Source organism: Vigna angularis, chromosome 7, assembly GCF_016808095.1.
Source record: "Vigna angularis cultivar LongXiaoDou No.4 chromosome 7, ASM1680809v1, whole genome shotgun sequence".
NCBI classification, from domain to species: Eukaryota; Viridiplantae; Streptophyta; class Magnoliopsida; order Fabales; family Fabaceae; genus Vigna; species Vigna angularis.
Window position 1 is genome coordinate 30692300 of NC_068976.1, and position 22183 is coordinate 30714482.

A 22183-nucleotide genomic window follows, 5' to 3' on the forward strand; every position below is an offset into this window, starting at 1 on the left:
TTGTCGCTAACATTTACCGAGGGCTTTCGCCCTTCGGTAATTACCGAAGGGCAAAAGCCTTCGGTAATTTCTGAAGGGCGAAAAAAAAAACAGGGCGCTGGGCTGCTGCAGAATGTGATGCTAGAGTGTTAAACATATGATTGAAAATTAAGAGATATTATACAATAAAATTAAGAGATATAAACCTCAATCTGGATTATGTATTTTACTACTGCAACTTGAAGAGAACCAAAACTAAGGCTTGCACTGTGAAATAGAATATGTTGAACTGAAGTTCTATCATACAATACAAATAATTTATATGCCCTTTGTCCAAGTCATAAATCTTCACCAGTTACAAAGCCTAAGAAATTGCCAAATGTTTGGATATATAACCAGAAATGATAAGAATCAAATATGTGGAACTAATAACTATGACCTGGTCAGATCTAAAACTAAACCAGTTCAAAGAGCCACACACTTTGCACATATAAAAGCAAAAATCAGCTAAGGCAAAAAACTTAGCAACCAAACTTCAGTTCCTTCTAACACTCACCCTTTACTACAAGCTTAACCAAAGTATCAAACCAAGCAAGCATAGTACTTACAGCTTTTTCCTTATTTATTTATTTAGTAAGCATCTCAGTGCTCTTTTTCTGTCAAATAAATTTTACATTTCTAGTTTAATTATTTTATCTAACACTATTGAGATACCAGATAAAAAAAATGATCCATAGTTACATAAAAAGATATAAAAGTTATGGTGATGGAGAATAAAAGATCAATTTCCAGAAATATATAAGAACAAGCATATATAAGATCAATTTCCAGAAAGATAAAAGATCAATTGCTATGGTAAATTACATCCATATATAAGAAAAGTAAATATTCAAGTTTATTTTTGGTAAAGAAATTTAGCAAGAACAAGAATTGCCATAATTGCAGTGTAATGCATCTGATATGACACTTTATGTATTGGTTGGTGAAAGCAAATTATCTTTTTCATTGAATTAATTGGACGGTGAAAAGCATGAACCCACTAATTAGATCTCTCCACTTTCTTTCCAACTGAGAAGAAGTAACCTGTCATTTACCAAATTTACATGTACTTTTTATATATAGTAAAGAATCATATTTAAATTAGAGATGATCACTAAATGACAATTAATGACGAGAATTAAAAAATAAATAAGTATAAAGGGTCTTAAGAAAGTAGTCCACAATTAAGAAACAGTAATAAAAATCCAACTCAGGATAATAGCTGGTACTGTGAGATACACAAAAAAAATCACAAACCTGCATTCCAGCAGAAAATTGGTAATGCAACTCAGAATATACCTACAAAATAAAACAGCAATAAAGAGAAATGAAAAAGAAGTTCATATGTTCACCTACTCCAAGCCTTTGACCATTATTGAAATAAATACACTCTATCACATAAAAGAAGCTTACGTCATTCACTTCTTATACACTCATTTGACCAACAGCTTGAGTTAAAAAAATTCTTATTTAGAAAAATGAACCAAGGCAATGGAAGATTATAGAAAATTTATCTGCCTTACCATCAAACTTCAAAAGGAAACGAAGATATTAATCATAAACTATTAGCTCATAATCTTGGGGGAATAGAATCAACTCAATACCTCTGGTGGATATGCATCTCCACTGAAATTGTTCATAAGAATCCACTGATAGTTTCCTGTAAATGTTGCCCGTCCAACCATCCTGGTTAACAACAAAAGATGGCACTTGAGTAAGATGGGAATGAGAAGGAAAACACTTCAAATATTGATAATGATAAGCAATGAAAAGGCAAAATAGGGAGGACCAACCCTTCTCCAGCAATACTGACTGAATTATTCAACATCATTTTGTTAATCAATCCACCGACTCTGTCCTCCTCCTGAATCCCCAATTGAGACTCAGAAGAAAACCAGCACCCTTCCCCGTCTCGGTATGGAAAATTAGACACCCCAATAGTACGTGGAGGGAAAGGAGATGGCAAGGGTTCATAGTAGTGATCTTCCCAGATTAACAGCCTGACAAGTAAACCATACTCCAAGTTGAACTCGATTTTATGACTCAGATTGAAGGAGGGGTCCCATACGTCGTTCGGAAGAGGACGATCCGTCTCCTCTACAGTCTCCTTCATCTTCTTTGACGCATCGCCAGTGGTGTCAACCGCTTTGCCTCTCCGTTTCCTTACCAATGGCTGCTCCTCAACTACCATTACTTCGTCAGGAGAAGCCGACTGCACGCTCGGAGGTGGCGGAAGGGCTTGAGTGGGTTTGGAAGATGGGCCTGGACATCCAACGCCCGCCTTGCCAGTATCGATGGCTTGGAACCAATTGCGGACTGATCCTTTTCTCCCCATTATCTCTGCCAAATACAAGTCCCTCCAACACAGTCAGCAACAGTCCAGTAATATACAAAAAGAACAATAAGAGAAACATACCGAATACCCTCGAGTCGAAATCATCATGCTCGAGACAATTTATGAGCCGACGGGAAGAAAAGGGGCGTGGCAATGCCGTCAACACACTCAGAGCCTCTAATTCTCCGATCGTCATCTTATCCTCAGCCCACGAGGTGAATCTCAATGGATCCTGCGTCCAGTACAGAGGAAACTTCGGACTCCCATCTTCATCAAAAAAGTACGTCCGCCTTGAGTCGAGAATCGACACTTTAAAGAATTTGTCTTTAAAGCCCCTGTATGACTGCGAATAAAGCTCTAGGAGGGCATCACCCGGCTCAGAAATGAAAGACACCCAACCCTTCTTAGCAACCGGGCGACATCTAAAGAAACGCAAAAACAGCGCCACAGTAGGCCTAATAGCCAAGGCTTGACACATGACAGCGAACACCTGCATATACCCCCAACTATTGGGATGCAGTTGGGTGGGTGCAACCTTTAGGGTTCTTAACACTTCCATTTGAAAATTTGTCAATGGCAATCTCACATACATGTCATAAAACGGCGAGGCATAGCAGTAGAAAAAATCGTTGGTAGCGTTCTCTCTTCCATGAAAAACTCTCTCATTCTCACGATAGGCCACCAACTTGACGCAAGAGCTATAACCTAGGGTTCTCAAGATGCAACTATTTTCTACCCAATCTGCTAACACTACTCTATTTCTAAACAAGCTACGAAAATCACTTGCTTCCCGCGAAGCCCAATCGTAGTTACCACCACTAGTCGTGGGCTCAGAGCAATCTTCTGGACCTTCACTCAACAAGTTTCCGTACAAGAACGCACTTTCGCCGCTAAGAATGATGGTGATTTCATGACGTCCCGTCGTCGACGACGATTCCGGTGTATCAGCCCGGGCATTCTGCCCTTTTTCTTCCATTATCGACAATAAGCACACTAGAACGAAGAAAGGATTAAAGATTTACCTAGTGGGTTCGTATGGAAGCAGAATCAACTCGCAGCAAAGCAGGAGAACCGTCACCGAAGGGAAGAAGACGCTTTTTGATTTCGGCAAAAGTAACACACCTATTCACATTCCCTTTCGTGTTAAAGAAGTCAAGGGCGGCAGAACGCCACGCGCCGTAGGATCAACTTAATCCAACGGCTCTGCTTTCATGTCTTTACGTATACCCCAAAGGCGGGAAACCTTAAAACCTTTCGCCAAAACGGTGCGTCGCACTTACCTAATAATTGTACACTCAACGTCCTACAGTAAACTCGCATGCTTAAAACCGCGCTCGTTTACTCGGACTTGGGGGGCATTATGTATGGTAGGATATTTGAGTCAATTGACTGGCATCCCAGACGACCACTAAAGATAAATAAAGCGCACGATAGCGAGTTGTCTTATGACCATTCCAAGAACGATCGTCCACCCATTAGGTAGAATGATCGTTCAGGAATATCATATGCTTGTCATCGCCGCTCTTAGCATTAATCATTCAGCGATCGTCTTCTAGCGATCGTCTGTTGATTGAACTAAAGAACGTTCGGTCAATTTTAGTCAAAATGGACATATTAATCCTAATAAACTAAAGAACAAGCGGTTAGAAATATCTGGCCATAATGTCGCAAATCACGGAATCAACTGACCCAGTATCAAGCACGACATAACGGTTGTGTTTTCCAGATGGTCAGGTTCTCCAACCAACCGGATTTTTAGGTAAACGGTTTATTTTATTGTTATGTTAAATATGAAAAACCAAAAGGAAAAAATGTACGTTTTTTCCCTGAGAGAAATTGAGGAAGAGAATATTGATTTTCTTCTACGTTTTGAACTGAAAAAGGTTCTATCATTCCCTTTTTTCTGACTTGAGGGTCGGAGTGCCTTTGCAGGTACCCAGCCCATTTTTCCCCAAAGAATTCTACATAGGAGGAAGACATGAAGATAATTGCACTGCTGGAAGGAGCAGAAGTGACTCACCAGACTTACATCTCGGCCTCAACTTTTATACAGAAACAAAATATATATATATATATATATATATATATATATATATATATATATATATATATATATATATATATATATATATATATATATATATATATATATATATAAGATAAAATATATTTAATTCTGAAGGTAATTTTAATAATATTCACTACAAAAATAAATGTAATATAACATGTGTTTATTTCTTGTCCAAAAACTCCGAAAATTTCAGGTGGTTTATTAAGTAACCGCCAGTAAAGTTTTATTTATTATTTTGTTTTCGGCATCTCTCATTTTCTCTCGTTCTTTTTCTTTAATTCTTTCTCCTTCTTCAAACGGTGCCCTTCTTCTTCACTCTTGTCATTTCTTAATTTCATAGAGTTCTAATTTTGCGACCATGGAACCCTTGTTGTTGTGTTATTGAGCTCTCATTCGTGGTGGAGTTCATGGTGGTTGAAAAACGTTGCAGCGTTTAGGGTTTTGATTTGTGTTTGGGTGTTGAAGGATTATGGAGATGCGATTAAGGGGTTGTGCTTGTTTATTTGTGTTCTAATGCAGGTGTGGTTCGTGATGGAGGGTGTGGTGGTCTGATGATGGCTCATTGTGGTTTTCGCGTGGTTTCACTAGTTCAGATTTGCATTTTGGTGATGAGGCGCAATGCATTTGTTCGCGATTGGGTTTTGATAGTGGGAACAAAGTTGCTATGTGATTTGGGTTTGAAACTTGCTATTCTTGGGCGTTGGTGGTGCGCGAAAAGGTATGAAACCCTATATCATAGATTCTAGAACTCAAACCTCATGTCTTGATGTATTGTGCAACAATGTCTAATGATTTAGAGAAGATGGTTAACACTGTGGCGAAAGGTACAGTGGTTATCTCTGAAGGAGAACCTAATAGAGCAAATAAGGTTGTGAAGGGGGTAGCTATTTGGGTTTTGATCAAATGCATGACAGGTTTGTTTCGGGACTTGGGTTGTTTACCATATTGAACAAAAATGAGTATGCAATGAAGCTTTTTTTCTTATTTAATTACTTTCACTTTGACTTACAAGTTGTATTACTTTAAGCATTTAACTAATGATATGAGCATGTTGTGAAGCCACATAATATTGTCGGGAGATTTAAACTATACAATTTCTCTACCAGGAGAAACAACACGTTTATCAGGGAGGTTTCAAATTTCTTGAGAATGCCAAGAAAATAGTAAAAGTTATAATTCATTGAGTATCTAATTTAAAAAAGATATTTCATATTAAAATTATTGTTAAAAAAGTTTAAATCTTTAATTATACGAAAATTTTTATGAATTCAACCATAAATTTTAAATTCCAAAAATAAAACACATACTTTACTATACCAAAATAAAGTTTATGATATATACAAACAAAAGAAGATAAATGTTCTTTATATAAAATAAATTTCATTCTTTTTTTTAATTTCTCCAAATAATTAAACATAAAATTAACAATAGAATTTGTTTCAAAAATAAAATAAATACTCTATAATACCTAAAAATGTCCATGAGATACTATCACATAAAAAATTTAAATGTAGTTGAAATTCAAAATAGTTTTAAATAAATTAATTATAGTGTTTTCTTTTCTAGTATCTCTAAATTAAGTATAAAAATAAATAGTGATAATGATACTAAATCAATAACATTACTGAGAGTTCAACTGAATACCATTGGGTACAGTATAGCTTATGCGTTTAGTATAGTTCTCTTTCGACGCTTTGACTTGTTAGTCGTTTAACGTTGCGTTTGGAAGCTTTTAACCGTGTTGTTTTCCTAAGGTCTTTCTATGTTGATGGATCACTTGGGAATCTTGTTTCTAGCATTTATGTTTCTACCTATCTTATTGTTCAGGTTTAGGTGTTTTCAGATTCTTATCTCGTTTAATGTTATTCGATTAAACTTGAAAACATGAGAGTGTTTAGACGTATAAACGATTTTGTCTTAACAGTGGTTAGAGTTGTGTGTTTATATGTTGACAAGTGAGGGTTGGAATGTTTGGATCATGGGAAAGAATTACTGAATGTTTAAGTTGTTGGTATATGCATAAGAGTGAAAGGTGTGAACATTAATTCTATGATATGGAATGAGTTCTCTTTGTTTAGCATTGTGATGATTATTTCAAGATACATATGAGTTTCATGAGTGCTAATGTTCATATAGATGCTTAGAGTTTTCTAAAGATTATGTTTGAACTGAGATGTTCTGGAAATAAAAAAGGTATATAATTTCGTAAAATGGTGTTTGATGTGAGCGTTGAGTGATGAGTGGCGCCGTTGAGCGATGACTCAATGAGGTTGTCTTTCTAAACGAGATAGGGATTTTTTAGATTTTGTTTTAATGGTTGTGTGCATCTATATTGTTGATTAAATGATGATCCTTGGGATGGTGAATGCTATAATCAATCGTATGGTTTATATTGATCTATAAATGAATTGGATGTGTTCTTTTCATATAGTTCACCCATATTTATACTTTGAGTGGATGTTTATGGGTGTGATACTTTGATTATTATACTTTGAGATTACATATGCTTTGTGTTATTTTCATATAGCTCATCCATATTTTTATGTGTATACTACGATGTCGTAAGATATGTATGTTGTACGAGAACATATAGGAGGAACTAGTCAGGAGCCTTAAAAATTATTAAATACTTAATTGAGAAATAATTTTTTTCAAATGTACAGTTCATTTAAACTTGAGTTGGGGATATTTACGTTTTATAATTTGAATAAATTAATTTTATATTTAAATTTTCAACGTAATATTTATGAAAATTTGCACTTTGATATATGTTTAAGTAATTCTCAAAGTTAGGACCTTACATTTGTAGTATTAGAGTCAGGTTGGCAAAAAAATTTATATATGACTTTTTCAACTCCTATATCCATTAATTTGATGAAAAACATAATATATTACAAAACTATTAAAAACACCTTGATTTAAAAAAAAACATTAAACGAGAAATTTAAAAATACTTAAAATTTTAATTAAAATATCCATCAAAGCAGTAACGATAAAATGTAAATAAATATGTTTTAGAGAAGAAAATAATAACAGTTATAACCCATTGAGTATCTAATTTAAAATTAACCTTAGAATTTGTTTCAAAAATAAAATAAATACTCTATAATACCTAAAAATGTCCATGAGATACTAACACATCAAAAATTTAAATGTAGTTGAAATTGAATATAGTTTTAAATAAATTAATTATAGTATTTTCTTTTCTAGTATCTCTAAATTAAGTATAAAAATAAATAGTAATAATGATACTTAATCAATAACATTATTGATGGGTTACCTTAACAATATATGTTAACCTCAGTTTTTAAGTGTAGAAATAGAGGAAGACACTTAATACATTTAATGTTCAAAGTCACCTACCTAGACTAGATAGAGATATGATGTGTTTAAAATGACTATGTATAGAAATGGATAAAGATAAGAAGAAATTTTGAGAAAGTGCATGATAGAAACTATTAACTCTTCAAACATTAGTATATGCTTTAAATTCACTTCTCATCTTTGAAAGAAAAAGCATATTTTAAATAAATAGTTTAGAGCTAAATTAGTCACTTTAAACATTCAATGTTAAATTCAACCATGATCTTATGAACTTGACTGAGTTTATCTAAACCCTCACAGCAAATTACTTCTTCCAAACTCATCCTAGGATATGGTCTCATCCAGTTCATATGTTGAGAAAAGAGGAACAAAAATATGGTTTCCAATAATAGAAAATAAATATCATTAGAATATCTTTTAAATTTAAATTATATAAGGAGAGAAAATAAATACTATTATAGCATATCTTTTAAATTCAAATTATATGCAAATAGATTATATGGAAATATTTCTACTTTTGTAATGTTTGATATTTGTTTTATCTAATATTAAATAGAAAAGTGGTTATAATGTTGTGATAAGCAAATGAGTTTTGGACAAGAAGGTTAAGAAATTTTGGAAGATGAAAAGTTAGAATGGTGAACGGGTTGTTTTATTATAAGAATTTTTAAAATCTATTCATCTTACTTTTTTAATGCATTGAGGTTAAGAAGTATATTTCATCAACCTGATTTTGATTGTAGCTTTTTGCAGTTATTTTCTTTTTTTTATTTGTATTTTGAACTGGTATATTATATCCATGAATTCATTTTAAAAAATAATTTATGTTTATAGAAAAAAAAGTGAAAAACCTGCTGATATATCATTATGCCAATAAATTTAATTTTAAGTCTGTTGCAGAAATACTCGCAGTTAAGAAATTTTCAGAAATTTTAAAATTAAATAATATCAGTGACATTGTTGTTTTACCATCAAAAGAACTTTATGTGAAAGAAAATATGCAATTTTGGAGTCTATCACATTTCTAAAATCTTATGTTTAATTGTGAAAATTCATGGTAAATTGATGATGATAAATAGAAAATGTGTTTAATTTTAATTTATGAGAAGTTTTTTTTTTAAATGATCTTATGGTTGATGGTCTATGTTATTTAAATTGAAATAAAACACATTCTTTTTTATTATCATTAACATGCCATAACTTTGCCTAATTAAACAACATATTTGAAAATGAGATAGATAAAAAAATACCATACTTATTTTTTACTAGTTTTATTTGATGGTAATTGACATTATTTATTCATAAAGGTTTTTCAGTAACCTCTTAACTGTAAATATTTCTGCAACAGGCTTACAACTAAATTTGTTGGCATAACAATATAGAAGATTAGTAGATTTTGTTTTTCTACAAACATAAACATTTTTCATAATGAACTCAAGGATATAATATCAATTTAGAACGCAAATAGAAAAACAAATAGAATATAAAGAATTTATCATCATGTTTATTGACAAATATAAAGATGACAAGTTTCTCCATATCACCTTTATAAAATATCCTTCTGAACCTCTTATTTCAACCTCATTAAAAAAGTTGAACAAACAAATTTTTAACTTTAAAAATGTCTTAACATTATTGACCAAAAACTCATATTCGATACTCAGCATCAGAACCAATTTAAACTTTAGACAAGAAAACGTAATTTAAGAATAACATAACTATTAAATTTAAATTACATAAAAATCGGTTGTGGAAATATTTATTCACATATGTCATCCAAATGTTACTTATCCCAAAATCATATATAGCAGAACCATTCTAAAATAATAAAAATACATGCTTTAAGCACACAAAAAACCAAAAGACATGAGCACCTTATGCAAAAAGCATATTTATGCATTAAGAAATTAAGGAGGTACTATACAACTTACCCTTAAAAAAGAACACGTACGAGGCAAACAATTCTCCCTTGTTCTTCTTCTCTTCCCTAAAGAGATATGCTATTTCTTTCTCTCATAAAATGAATAAGTTGAAGTATATTTAAAGTACCAAACCTGTTCTCACCTATCTGCTCTCTAGTTTTGGCTTTTCAAGAAAAAACAATGCACCGTTACCATGGCCAATACAACTGTCTGACCTACAGACTTTAAGAAACTGATTCACGTGATTCTTTTTTCAATTTTTTTTATTTAAATCTTTTTAAATATTTAGATTGGATATAATTTTTTCTTTCCCTATGAATGAGCTGGGTATCTTTAAAGTAAGAAACCTACTCTCATTCCATTTCTATTTGATTTTGGCTTTCTAAGAAAAAACAAACCACCGTTCTTACTGCAAATACAAATGTCTGTCACCGTTACCACAACGAATATAAGAGTGTCTGTCTGTCACATACTTCAAGAAATCTTTGGATTTTTCTTTTAATTTCTCCCAGAAAAATAGAAGCACCGTTGTTACAGCCAAGTGCCTGGCACCGTTACCACATCCAATAGAGTGTCTGTCTATGACGTACCTTAAGCAACCTATTTTAGTTTACTCTGGGTTTCAAAATTAACAATATTTTTTTTATCTCATATTATTTTATTTTTATTCTTTTCTAAATAATTATTTTACTACACCTAAATTATAAAAAATGTATGTTTTAGTTGTTTTAGTTTTTTATATTATAATATTTTATAAGTTGCTTAATTTAAATATATATCTCTGATAATCTAATTCTTGTTTTGAATTTTTCTTTTAAAAAATCAAGTATTTGATAGATTCTGATATAATTAAAATATAATCTATATTTTATTTTAAGATGTTATTTTTTAAATCTTTTAAATATTACAGTTTATTTGAGTATATACCATTAGCATAATTTTAATATATACGTATGCACATTATCTGAGTAATAGCATATCTTTTAAATTTAAATTAAATAATGAGAGAAAATAAATCCCATTAGCATATCTTTTAAATTCAAATTATATGCAAATCGATTATATGGAAATATATATTCAGATATTTCATCCAAATGTTACTTGTCCCCAACATAATAGTAAAATCATTCTAAAATAATAAAAATACAAAAAATATCATGCTCACACTTACCGACACAATTATTAACTACATAATATAAATGATATATCATTCATGCAAGACCAACTGCAAAATATTATAACTAGCAAAATCTAAAAGAAAAAATATATAATTTTCTTTTGTATTAGGAATATTTTTAATTAACATAACAAATTTACTTAACTTTTATGTCTTATTATATGTAAGATTTTTTATTTTTCTTAATATACAATATTATTATTATAATTACCTTTAGAATTAAATGTATTTTTTCTTAGTTCTTTCTATATATGATTTTTTCAACTCCTATATCCATTAATTTGTTGAAAATATAATATATTACACAAGCACTAAAATCACCTTGATTTAAAAAAAATTTAATATCTATTTTGGTTTCTCAATTTGTAGATGTGTTTAAGTTGTTTTCCTCTTTTCAGAAGTTCACTAACAAATAAAAAATATTCCACTTAATAAAAAATAAATAATATTTCTTTATTTTAAAATAATTAAACAAATTTTCCCTTTAAAAAAGTTTGCATAAATTTTTAATATTACTTTTACAAAATTAAATATATTATTTAGTACTATTTTCAATTAATTATTCATAAAAATAATACAAGTATAAAATTCATAAAGTTATAAGTATTTTAAAAATTATATTATTTTAATGTAATAAAAATATTAATATATGAAAACAAGTGTATTTTACCAGCAAATTAATTAAGGGAGTTATCTTCTTAATTACTTTTTTAGACAAATTTTATCATTTAGATTTTATAATTGTCTTTTGAAATTTAGTTAACTATGAAAATAAATCATAAAAGTTATTTACTTATGAAATATTTTTATAATTTACTTTAATAATTCAGTTTTTATTTCTTTTATCATAATATAAACATAGACACATACATGAAAGTTTATTTCTTCTAGTATATGTGATATCTTTTTGATAAAATAAATATACACTACAAAAATGTTCAATTTTAGCAGGGGTTTTTTTTTACATTACCGGGGTTAAAACCCCCACTAACTACGTTTCCGACGGTTACGGAAATCACTGGGAAAACCAGCGTCACAATTACCAACGGTTATTTCCGGGGGTTTTCAAAACGCCGGTACTAGCAGGGGTTTTCACAAAACCGCCGGTACTGGTAGGGGTTTTCACAAAAATCGCCGGTAATCACTAAGAGTTCCCAAAACCGCCGGTAATTACAGGGGTTTTCACGAAACCGTCGGTAATTACCTGAGGTTTTCCAAAACCGCCGGAAAATCATTTTTAAAAAATAAAAAATAAAGTTATATATTTATATTTAACATTCAATTAATTTTTCTGTATTATAATCTTATTCTATTAATTTATAATCAATATACTCTCTTAATGAACATATTTAATTGAACAAACAAAATAAAATTCATTTCATACATTAAATCATGTAATAATATTTAATATATTATTTGTACATAAAACTATCTAATCTAATATTAAACCCGTGTAAAACGAAACCCTCATAATTACATGGTTGCCATAAGGAGAAACGATAATGTGGCAAGCTTGAAGAACATAATCTCATGGTTGTATAGGCCTGCCAAAAATAAAAAAAAAATAGCATCACTTCATAACACCAAACCAATCAATCCAACTAAAACTGAAATTAAATTATTAAGTTGAATTGTTTATGGGTTTTAGATTTGAAAGCCAATCCAATAAAAAATGAAACAAACTTGTTCATGTTTTATATCATCTATGTACATTTAGATTATCTATCTTCATTCAGAAACTTTGTTATTATAGCTCAAGCCAAATTTAGCTGCCTCTCTAAAATTTGAACACATGTAGTGACAATTAATTTAAACAACTTATACATAATGATATAATTAAGGTCAACTACTCTATACATTAATGTTTAACTATACTTTTGAGATGATATACTGATAAATTTCATTTTAACATTTCCCAATTTCAGCAAAATAATAAAATATTTTAACAAAAATGTATGAAATTTGTTTACAAAACAATAGCAATGACCAGGGAAAAAAGATTTACTTGGACGGAAAGAACAACATCAATGGTGATTATCTCCTTTGAACACCCAAGTTGACTGGAAGCTATTATCATTTTTGAGACCATCGGATCCTAGCAAGGATTACTTCCCATTAAACACATCTAAGTGAAATTGTAAGAAATATATATGGATATGCTATGAACAACATACTAGAGTGTCAAATATAACAGGAATGAGATGAGAAGATACATAATAAATTAGCATCAGTCATTTGAAAACACGATGAAAATGAAGCATTGTAGTTCTTCTCCTTAAAACAAAAAAGACAAGGTAAGAACAAAACAAAATATGGACGTTAATATGGTAAGAATAGGCCTATAAAATAATTACGTGTTATGCTTGTAGAACAGCTGATCTAAAGCCCACTTGTAATGACCTGATAAATGTATCAATTGAATATTCCTTTCAAAAAGAGAACACATAACAGGAAAACAGAAAAATACTCTTACGTGCAATTTTGTAGTAAGCAATTAACTCTCCTGGTCGTTCAGTTTGAACTGGTTCAAAATCCAAGTGTTGCATCAAACTAATATTATCCACTTACACTGAAATTAAGAATCAAAGGATAAACTATCTTCAACTCTGGTCCAAGAACAAGCTTCAAATCATTGAGACAAATTTCTACATTTGGTTTAATTTGCACTTGCTCCAACTCTGGTCCAAGAACAAGCTTCAAATCATTGAGACAAATTTCTACATTTGGTTTAATCTGCACTTGCTCCATCTGCTTTTCAACCTGAGTTTTATTGTGTTTATGTACTGTCATGTTTCAATGGTAATCAAGGGTAATAGCTCTTAATGCGAACTGCCCCAAAACTTAAACTTTCCAATAAAACAACTAGAATTGCATCCAAAGAAAATAAGATAAAATAAAAGGATTAAATTGCTTATAGCATTTTACAACGTCATAGTCTTCCTAATATGGAATGGATCAAAGGTTTTGACTTCATGAAACATCCTAACCAGGTCTAATTGCAGCATGATCCTGAGAAAAATGTTTTCCCACTAAAATAAAGTAAAGTTGCAGATAGATTAAAATTATTTTTTATATTAGATGATATATTCATTCACGTTTAAAAAAAAAAATTCATCTCATCTTAAATAAAATTCATTAATGAAGAGGTGGTTTTTGGCAAGGAACATGCACTTAAAATTATCTGCAAAGTGTGTCTTGCAGTTTTTAAAATAATTAAAAGGAATGGAATAAGTGATTTAATCCAGTCACTCCACACAATTCACTATGTTTTTTCTAAAAGGTGAAGCATGGTTTAATAAAAAAAATATATCCTTTACTAATCGAACACAACTTGCAATGAATGGAATGATTCCACAAAAGCATATACATAAAAGGAAGTAGTTTAATAAATAATTGAATCCACTAAGAATTTATATTTGTGAACAAGACTCTCGGCTAAAAAAACATAATTCGTTATACCATAAAGGCCATAAAGCTTAATTAATATTGGCATCCAAATTCAAGCTTGTTCTATATACTCCAAGATTGACAACAGGAATAACTCACGGCAACCACTCATGGCAAACTTTCCCCCATATGGTAAGAGAGGATATATAAGATATGATGAAGTGTAGATCTGGAAGTGAAACTACCGTATAGCAATAATAACATGAGCATAAACATATATTCAACCAAACATCACCAGATAATCATACATTTCAATCAAAGATTAGCTCCCCTACTTGGATTCCTTTGTTCTTTTTCGCAAAATTTAGCAGCTCCAATTCTTCTACATGATCTAAGGTAAGTCTTACTTGGCTAGATCTATAGAGTTTTGTCCAACCTCTTTACTTACTTCTTCCTATCTCTGACCAACCTTCTCTCCTCCCTTCTTCCTTACTATTTTCGTTAAGTTTTTATAAAGAGGAAATTAAGGTTTTATCCTTGAAGATAGCAGCCCTGTGTTTGGATGTTTCTCACAAAAGAAGGAACTAATTTTCCTTAATTCCAGCCTAATGTTTTCTTGTCTCCAATCAAAATCCTGTACATGTTTTGTTTCATTTAATTATTAGGAGATAAGTTTAATTATTAGGAGATAAGTTTGGGGTGAGGTCAAATCATAAAATTACAAAGAAATGAACGATTGATGTGTGGGAAAAGAAGACACTTTCATCATGAAAGAGGGAAAGAAAGGTACAAATTGAAAATGGAAACAGATTAGTCCAGGGCAAAGCGGTGGTAAAGAATCATCAGTGAAACAATCTTTAATCAAATTTTATTTACCTTTTAACCAAATCAGATTAGTCAGTGTTAAATTGTAAACAAAAACCAAAAATCAGTTACCATTGTTTCATATAAAAACTATAAATCTACAGAAATAATCAACAGAAATTCATTCAGTACCTTTTAGAGTGTGTGTGACTTTCTCTTTCTCTAGTTTCCCACCTCCATCGTTCCCTGGTGCTTGTTCTCTCAGATCTGAGTGTGAAGAGTGTTTTCCCCTTTTCTCTACCTCTGATGCTTTTATTTCTTTCTCTCTCAAAACCTAATAGTCAGAGACGACTATGTTTATGAAAAAGCTAAAATAAAGGTAAAAAACAAAATGTCACATTTTTAATAACTAATAACAAAATGATTAAAAAACAGTGTAGCTGAAGTTAGTGGAGAACCTGCAATTCGCGGAAGAGAGAGGCGCAGGTGGTGCGAGAGGGGAAAAGGAAGGAGGCGTGGTGACCATTAGTGCGAAGAAGAGAAAGCGAAGAGTGAAAACCCTACCTGAGAGAGAGAGTGATGATGAAGAAATGAGGAGAATTTGAGAAGGAATTACGAACGTTGAAGAAATTAGATGAAATTAGAAGGATTACGGAAGATCCCATGATCTGAACCCAAAACGGAGGAGACAAAAACCTCCTCCTTGCCATGCTCCTAGCGCGAATACTCCAAACTCTATTTGAAGTCCAAAAAACGTGAATAAAAGGTGCGGGGAAGGAGTATGATTGGAAAAACAATGAGTACATAGAGGCTGAGGGAGAGAAACGTGAATGAAGGTTCGTGAAAAAATGGCGCGGGGAAGGGGTGGGGTTGGGGGAAAATGAGTCCAGTGACTGCGGGAGAGAAAAGTGAATGAAGTCTCACGAGGAAGGGGAATGAACTCGAAAAATATTTAGTTGTTAAGGGCGGTTCATGCAGCCGCTGAAAAAGAACCCCTCTTAAAATATATTATTTTCGTAGTGATATTATTTGAATAATATTCATAATAATACTATTACTTTATAATTTTTTGTATTTAATTGAGTTTCTTTTAATATTTAATTTTATTTTTTTATTAAATTAGTGTTAATTTAATTTAAAAAAATGCTATTTATTAAAATTAAAATAATGTTTACTTTATAACTTTTTTTATTTTGATATGATATAACTTTTAAGATAGAAAATAATTTAAATTTTAATATGTGATGAGTCATCATCAAAAAAATCAGATATTACTGAGATTGTGGGTTAAACTAAACCTTTGCTCTCCCTATCAACAATCTTAACAAATTTCACGAAATTTTGTCAGCATTTTACATTGGTCTTCAGGTTACATGAAATGAAAGTGATTATAAATCACAATCAAATATGCACCCAAAGATTAATACAAAACACAACTGCAAATTTTCATGAAATTTAAGACATGTATATTAAAATTTATATGTATTAATAAACTATGAGAAACTAAGGCTAATTCAAAACAAGAATATATTCAAACAAACAAATAATTACATATGCAACATACAATATATTCAAGCAAGCAATTAATATATGTTTATATTAAAACAAAATTTTTAAGAATAGGAACTTGGAAGCGTGAAAACCAGTCAACTATAGAAAATATTCGCCTATTAGAAGTTACAACATATCTGGACAAAAACAAAACAACACATTAATTAATCACATGATTCCTAACCTTAAATTTTCAAATGTTGATGCTTGATGTTATCTTTACAATGTCTCTATTTTGTGATCCATGATAATAAATTTTAGTAGGAAATTATTCCCAAAAACGATTATGATCATAATGTTAAAGTAATTTAATCATTACCTAAACTAATCTAATCAAAACTTAAACTAACATATGCTAATATCATTTATATTAGATTGACAATGAGATACTTAAACTAATTTATGCTAATCACAATATAACCCTCTCTTTGATATTCACAAATCTAAAATCCAACATATCTTTCACATCATATCATACACATTAACATTTTTTCACAATCATCAAACAGTAAAACGCAAAAAATGGAAAGAGTAATGAACCTAGGAGCGTGGCGGCAATGGCGTTAGATGCAAGGCTCGGGAGAAATGGCGAACAACGGTTGGGGGGTGGTCGCGCATAGGTGGCGACTGCGGACGCATGCTAGTTCGGGGCAATGGTCTCGCGACGACATCGACTATGGCGGAAGAGGCAAGGCGCGAGGAAGATGAAGAAGAAGAAGGCAATGTTGCGGTGGAAAGAAGAAGAAGGCAATGTTGCGGTGGAATAAGAAGAACGATGGTTGTTGTGTGCTTGAGGAAGAAGAATTGTAGTCACCGGCGATGGAAGCACAGGAGAAAGAGTAGCAATGGTCGCGGCGGAGAGAGGTTTCTGTTTCGTGGGGGAGAAGTTGAACAACGAAAGAGTGCTTCTGTTTCACGTTTTCTGAAATTTAAAATGGGTTATTGCCTCGGTTCTCCACTAAACCGAGGCAATAACACCCTTACTACCTCAATCAAAATTGAAACTGAGGCGTAAACCCCCAGACAATTTTAAAAATAAAATTGTTAATAATTATATGCCTCGTTTAGCTTTAAAACCGAAGCATAAACAACATATTGCCTCGGTTAGGGGGCAACTGAAGTCGTAAAGCTTGCGACAGAACGTCTTGAATCATGGGTTGTCAATGAATAGAAAGTTTCAAATACCTTTTGTCAATCTCTACTGCCTCGGTTCTCTAACCAACCAAGACAGTAGCCCTATATTAGAAAGGCTGTCAGGTCAAAAGTACTATTTAACAGTGTTTTCTGTCTCGATTGGTCAAAGAACCGAGGCAACAACCCTATTTCAAAAAGTCTGGCAGGTGAAAATTCCGCCTTGCATGTGGGTAGCAGGGTTTTCTGTCTCGGTTGCATGTGGGTAGCAGTGTTTTGTATATAGTTTTGACTTAGGAGTTTGTATATAAAGTTGATTTTATAGGTATGTATTGATAACTGTAATGAAACTTTATATTTTTGTTTGTTAACTGTTCTATTTTATTTATTATGTGATAGTTCCCTCATGATATTAATACTATTTAAATGGAATTTTATAGGTGGTGTATTTTTTTTGATGTGTGATGTGAAAATTACAATTTTCCCTGTCTGATATATAACATATAGTACCTATAATTAAATCTTTCATTCTCTCGGTATTCTTCTAATATGTTGATCACAAGAAGAAAAATAATGGAACAGGGTCTTTTTATTGAGGAAAGTACCGCAAGAGAAAGTTAAGTAAAGAATAATTAGTGCAAAGTAAAACACACTGGCTGAAATTGAAACTGTGCATATAATATTAGAATGACCAGATGTATACAAGTAATGAATTATCACATCATACTTGAAGGAAATTAAAACAAGCCGAGGTATTAATTATAATTAGTACATCATACTTCGGAAACAAATAGAACATGCAAAATATTTATATATAACTGCAATAGTTCATTTAACTTAAAAGCCCCAATACTTTAATTTTCAAGGCTTGCCAATTGCTAAAGCAGACATCACAATAACCAATACTAAGACAACAACGGCAACGAACGATGACACCACAGCTGCACTGGTCTGCGCACAAAAGTCTCCAAATTGGTTGCATATGGCTAACCAGTTCGTGTCCTGATCACCGTTGTGTGCTAAGTAAACTACGGCAGCAGCTGAAGCAGCACTGGCAGTGGCTAGAGTGAGAAACACCTGCATTTCATATAAAAGTCTATAACAAAATATCATGCTAATGTTAATAAAACTTACTGTTGGATCAGCAAGTCCAAAACTAGGAAATTATTCACTAAATGAAATTATAATACCGAGGAAAAAATATCATAAGTAAAATAGACTTATATTTTGCCACAGAAGGGATCATTTGGAAAATAAATGTGCTTTTTTGTTGGGTATTTATAAGCAAATAATGGTGAGAAGATTATTAAAATAGAACTGAATTTATGAATATTTTAAAGATTACAGTGTCCAAGATAATGAGGAAAAGCCTTGGTCCAACAGCATGGGGACGAATAATTGCAACAACGGAGAAAGGAAGAGATAGCACGAGGTAGCCACCCACTAAAGCCATAGTAATAACAAAAAACCTGCATTTGTGTTACGCATTGGTTAAAATTTATGATTTCAGTGAATTAACATAGATGGTGCGAAAAGGTAGAGAAAATAATAGAGTTTTGAAGATCATGACATACTGGAAAGTAGTGAAGCTATCATAACTAGCCTCAAACTGAAAGAACTGAGTGAAGAAAGGGAGTGTCTGATCACTTGTTCCCATAGTGGCAGCAGCACCAAGAGCAGCTGCTATGGCACCTAACCTTAGAATGAAATCCATTATGGCTAACCCTTTTTTCCATCCTCCTGGCCTTAGTGGTGCCGCAACCACAACTTTACTTGATTCTGGGATATCGATGGTGGTTGACATTTTTGGCTTTAGTGAGAACAGCGGAAGCTTAGTTTATGCTCTAAGGATACACGAGACAGGGTGATGCAAATGTATTATGATTGAAGCTAACATATATAGAGCAAGAAATTAAGAGATGTCATCATAAGGGATTTTACCTAAGGAACTTAGTGAAGTTGTTATGATAACTTTATTAACTCTTATTTATATTTTGTCATCTTTTCGTACCGAAGCAAGTAGCAAACAGCCAAAGTTATACTTACTCTTCTTTCGTTTCTTGTTGATTAGTTTGTCCCGCTTTTCAAATGTCAACTATATATTGTCAAATAGTTTAATAATGAATTAAAAGTTTATTAAATGGGCCACACCATAAAATATATAATAGTACGGAAATAGAGAGCTTCGTTACAAATATAACAGATTGTTTCTTTCAAAACTAAAAATGAAATTTATAAAAAGATCCTGGCATCTAAATTAAATTTAAAAAATCTTGTTTTTAAATTATTCGTCAGAATGATTGTATAATAATACATACACGCGCGCGCATATATCTATATATCTATATATATATATATATATATTTATTGCAATTATTTGAAAAACACTATTATTTATTTAAAAGAATTTAGAAAAAACAATTAGTTTGCATTTGTTTGAAAACATTGAAATAAAAATAGAAATTGAATTTTATAAAAATAGTAAACATTATTTTTATATATAGTGATTTTGAGTTTTTTGTTTTCTATATTAGTGTACTAAAAGAAATACTAATAACATATATTAACGTCGTCTTATAAAAAACAAATGCTAAACTGTATTATGATTTTTTAAAATGTAATTTCTATAGAATATTATTAGTAATGTTTTAAAATTAGTATTATTGTTATTATCATTGCCACTGAAAATCCTAATATTATTGTTATTATTAGTATTGTATTAGAGTCACCTGTCCTTCTATCCCAGAAAACTTTGACTAGACTGATAGTCTTTCCTCTAAGTTGTTTCATCTGGCTCTCCACAATCCCTATGGGCTGACCATCCACTGAGAGATCATCTATGACATGCACATTGTCCACCTCTAACACATGAGAAGGATCTGACACATATTTCCTAAGCTGTGAAATATATAAATTTAATGAATTTTGATTTTATCCATCATTTGGAATTCATATACACTAATTAATATCACATGTCTTGTGCAGAAATTGCAGACTCCTACTCCCCTTCTTGAGAAGCCACTTACATTCCTAAGGAAGGCACATGCAAAACATTTAATTAGATTATATAATAGTTCATAGTTATTAGGATTTAAAATACATTAGCACATGTTGATTTATAGTTATTAGATTTTGTACATTATCCTTTAAAAATTACGTGTTGATTCTGTGTTATATATATTGTGTTTTATATGCAAGTCTGTTTTTGTGATAGTGGATATCATAAAACCAGACTTGCTATTAAAAAAAATTCCAGGAAAATAGGTGTCGATTGTGGCCAAAACCGAGGTAGAAAGCATGTCTATGGCCTCAGTTCAACCACAACCAGTACTCTAGGGTGCACGTGATTTTTTTAAAAAAAATAAAGGTCTTTTGCATCAGTTCTAGCTTGAACCGCTGTCATAGGCCTACATTATTATCTCGATTGAACCGAGGTAATAACCCCTTCCCTCCCCCTCTTTTTTTTTTCTTCCTTACTACTTGGGGTGTAGAAGAACCGAAAAAATATTCATTGGGATATTACCTCGGTTGGAACCGAGACCAAAAGTGCCCCACCTTTTTACCTCGCCAGTATAGGCCTCGGTTTGAAAACCGAAGTGTATTGTCAAAAACAACCGCTATCGTTTTCCTTCGCTGCACTAGTGAAAGCTGCACAATCTATATAAAGTATGAATGTCAAGCTATGGCGGGTAATGCACTTGTAATGGTGAAACAACTGGCCTACTCCAAGCTACCACACAAGGTTAGTCCGTTAAACAACGCCTTAGGCCAAGGTAAAGCCTCTAGACTAGGAACTCCTACTACTTTCACCACATGCCTCACCCCTCTCTACTTGAGAATAAGTGATCATTAGAGTGTCAAGATAACCCCAAGACTAAGCTCCCTACATTCATACATACAAGACTTGAATAACCATTTTAAGAATTTCACCTTAGAAACTCTTTTAATACATACTTGAAAACATACACAACTTTATGCATAAAACCTTACAAAATTCAATTGATATTACTAAACAAGGCTTACATTACCATTTCATTTTTATCCATAAGAAACAAAAAAAAAAAGTATAGAACAAAAGAAACCAACCTACATACAAGATGCCCCAACAAAATTAAAATTTTAAGTTTTTTTTTAAAGATAATCTATTATCACACCTAATAATCGATTATTCCCGAGAGAAATCATGTAAAAATGATTTTCGAACTGCAATAATCGATTATCGTATGTGATAATTGATTATTTTCGAGAGCTTTGAAGAAATAATTACCTTTTGACTAGAATAATCGATTATCAAGTGAGACAATAGATTATTCTTGTCAGTTTTTTACAATAACCTGATTTTTCTAGTTTTGGTGCATCGTAGACATATCCAAATGATCAATTTAGGATATGTAACACAAAGATTAATACAAAGACATGTTTATAGATGAAAATAGAGTATTACATTGCTCATTTGGATAAAA

General features: G+C 31.6%; 2 protein-coding genes across 3 annotated transcripts; both read right to left on the bottom strand.

The window, feature by feature from the left end:
• Nucleotides 1-794: 794 nt before the first annotated feature.
• On the bottom strand, nt 795-9753 carry LOC108338716 (uncharacterized). 2 transcript variants are annotated; one of them, XR_008250547.1, is made up of 4 exons: nt 9680-9753; nt 1623-1704; nt 1276-1317; nt 795-1062 (listed from the first exon to the last, which is right to left on the bottom strand). XR_008250547.1 is itself a non-coding variant. In XM_017575771.2 (4 exons), the coding sequence occupies exons 1-4, from the start codon at nt 2207-2209 to the stop codon at nt 982-984; spliced, it is 603 nt and encodes a 200-aa protein (XP_017431260.1). In that variant the 5' UTR covers nt 2210-2299; the 3' UTR covers nt 795-981. The 2 variants fall into 2 exon arrangements, 1 of the variants encoding a protein (XP_017431260.1); XM_017575771.2 differs by lacking the exon at nt 9680-9753 and adding an exon at nt 1812-2299.
• An 8624-nt stretch (nt 9754-18377) lies between these two features.
• Nucleotides 18378-19573, bottom strand: LOC108337807 (casparian strip membrane protein 2). Its single transcript, XM_017574406.2, has 3 exons — nt 19295-19573; nt 19066-19189; nt 18378-18797 (listed from the first exon to the last, which is right to left on the bottom strand). The coding sequence occupies exons 1-3, from the start codon at nt 19522-19524 to the stop codon at nt 18582-18584; spliced, it is 570 nt and encodes a 189-aa protein (XP_017429895.1). The 5' UTR covers nt 19525-19573; the 3' UTR covers nt 18378-18581.
• Nucleotides 19574-22183: the final 2610 nt, after the last annotated feature.

Coding starts and splice junctions, on each gene's coding strand:
- LOC108338716 (XM_017575771.2), bottom strand. CDS start 2,209: ATGGTAGTTGAGGAGCAGCCATTGGTAAGGAAACGGAGAGGCAAAGCG. Junction 1,705..1,811: donor GTCAGTATTGCTGGAGAAGG/GTTGGTCCTCCC, acceptor GTTGTTAACCAG/GATGGTTGGACGGGCAACAT. Junction 1,063..1,275: donor AATTTTCTGCTGGAATGCAG/GTTTGTGATTTT, acceptor GGTAAATGACAG/GTTACTTCTTCTCAGTTGGA.
- LOC108337807 (XM_017574406.2), bottom strand. CDS start 19,524: ATGTCAACCACCATCGATATCCCAGAATCAAGTAAAGTTGTGGTTGCG. Junction 19,190..19,294: donor GATAGCTTCACTACTTTCCA/GTATGTCATGAT, acceptor ACACAAATGCAG/GTTTTTTGTTATTACTATGG. Junction 18,798..19,065: donor TCCTCATTATCTTGGACACT/GTAATCTTTAAA, acceptor TATGAAATGCAG/GTGTTTCTCACTCTAGCCAC.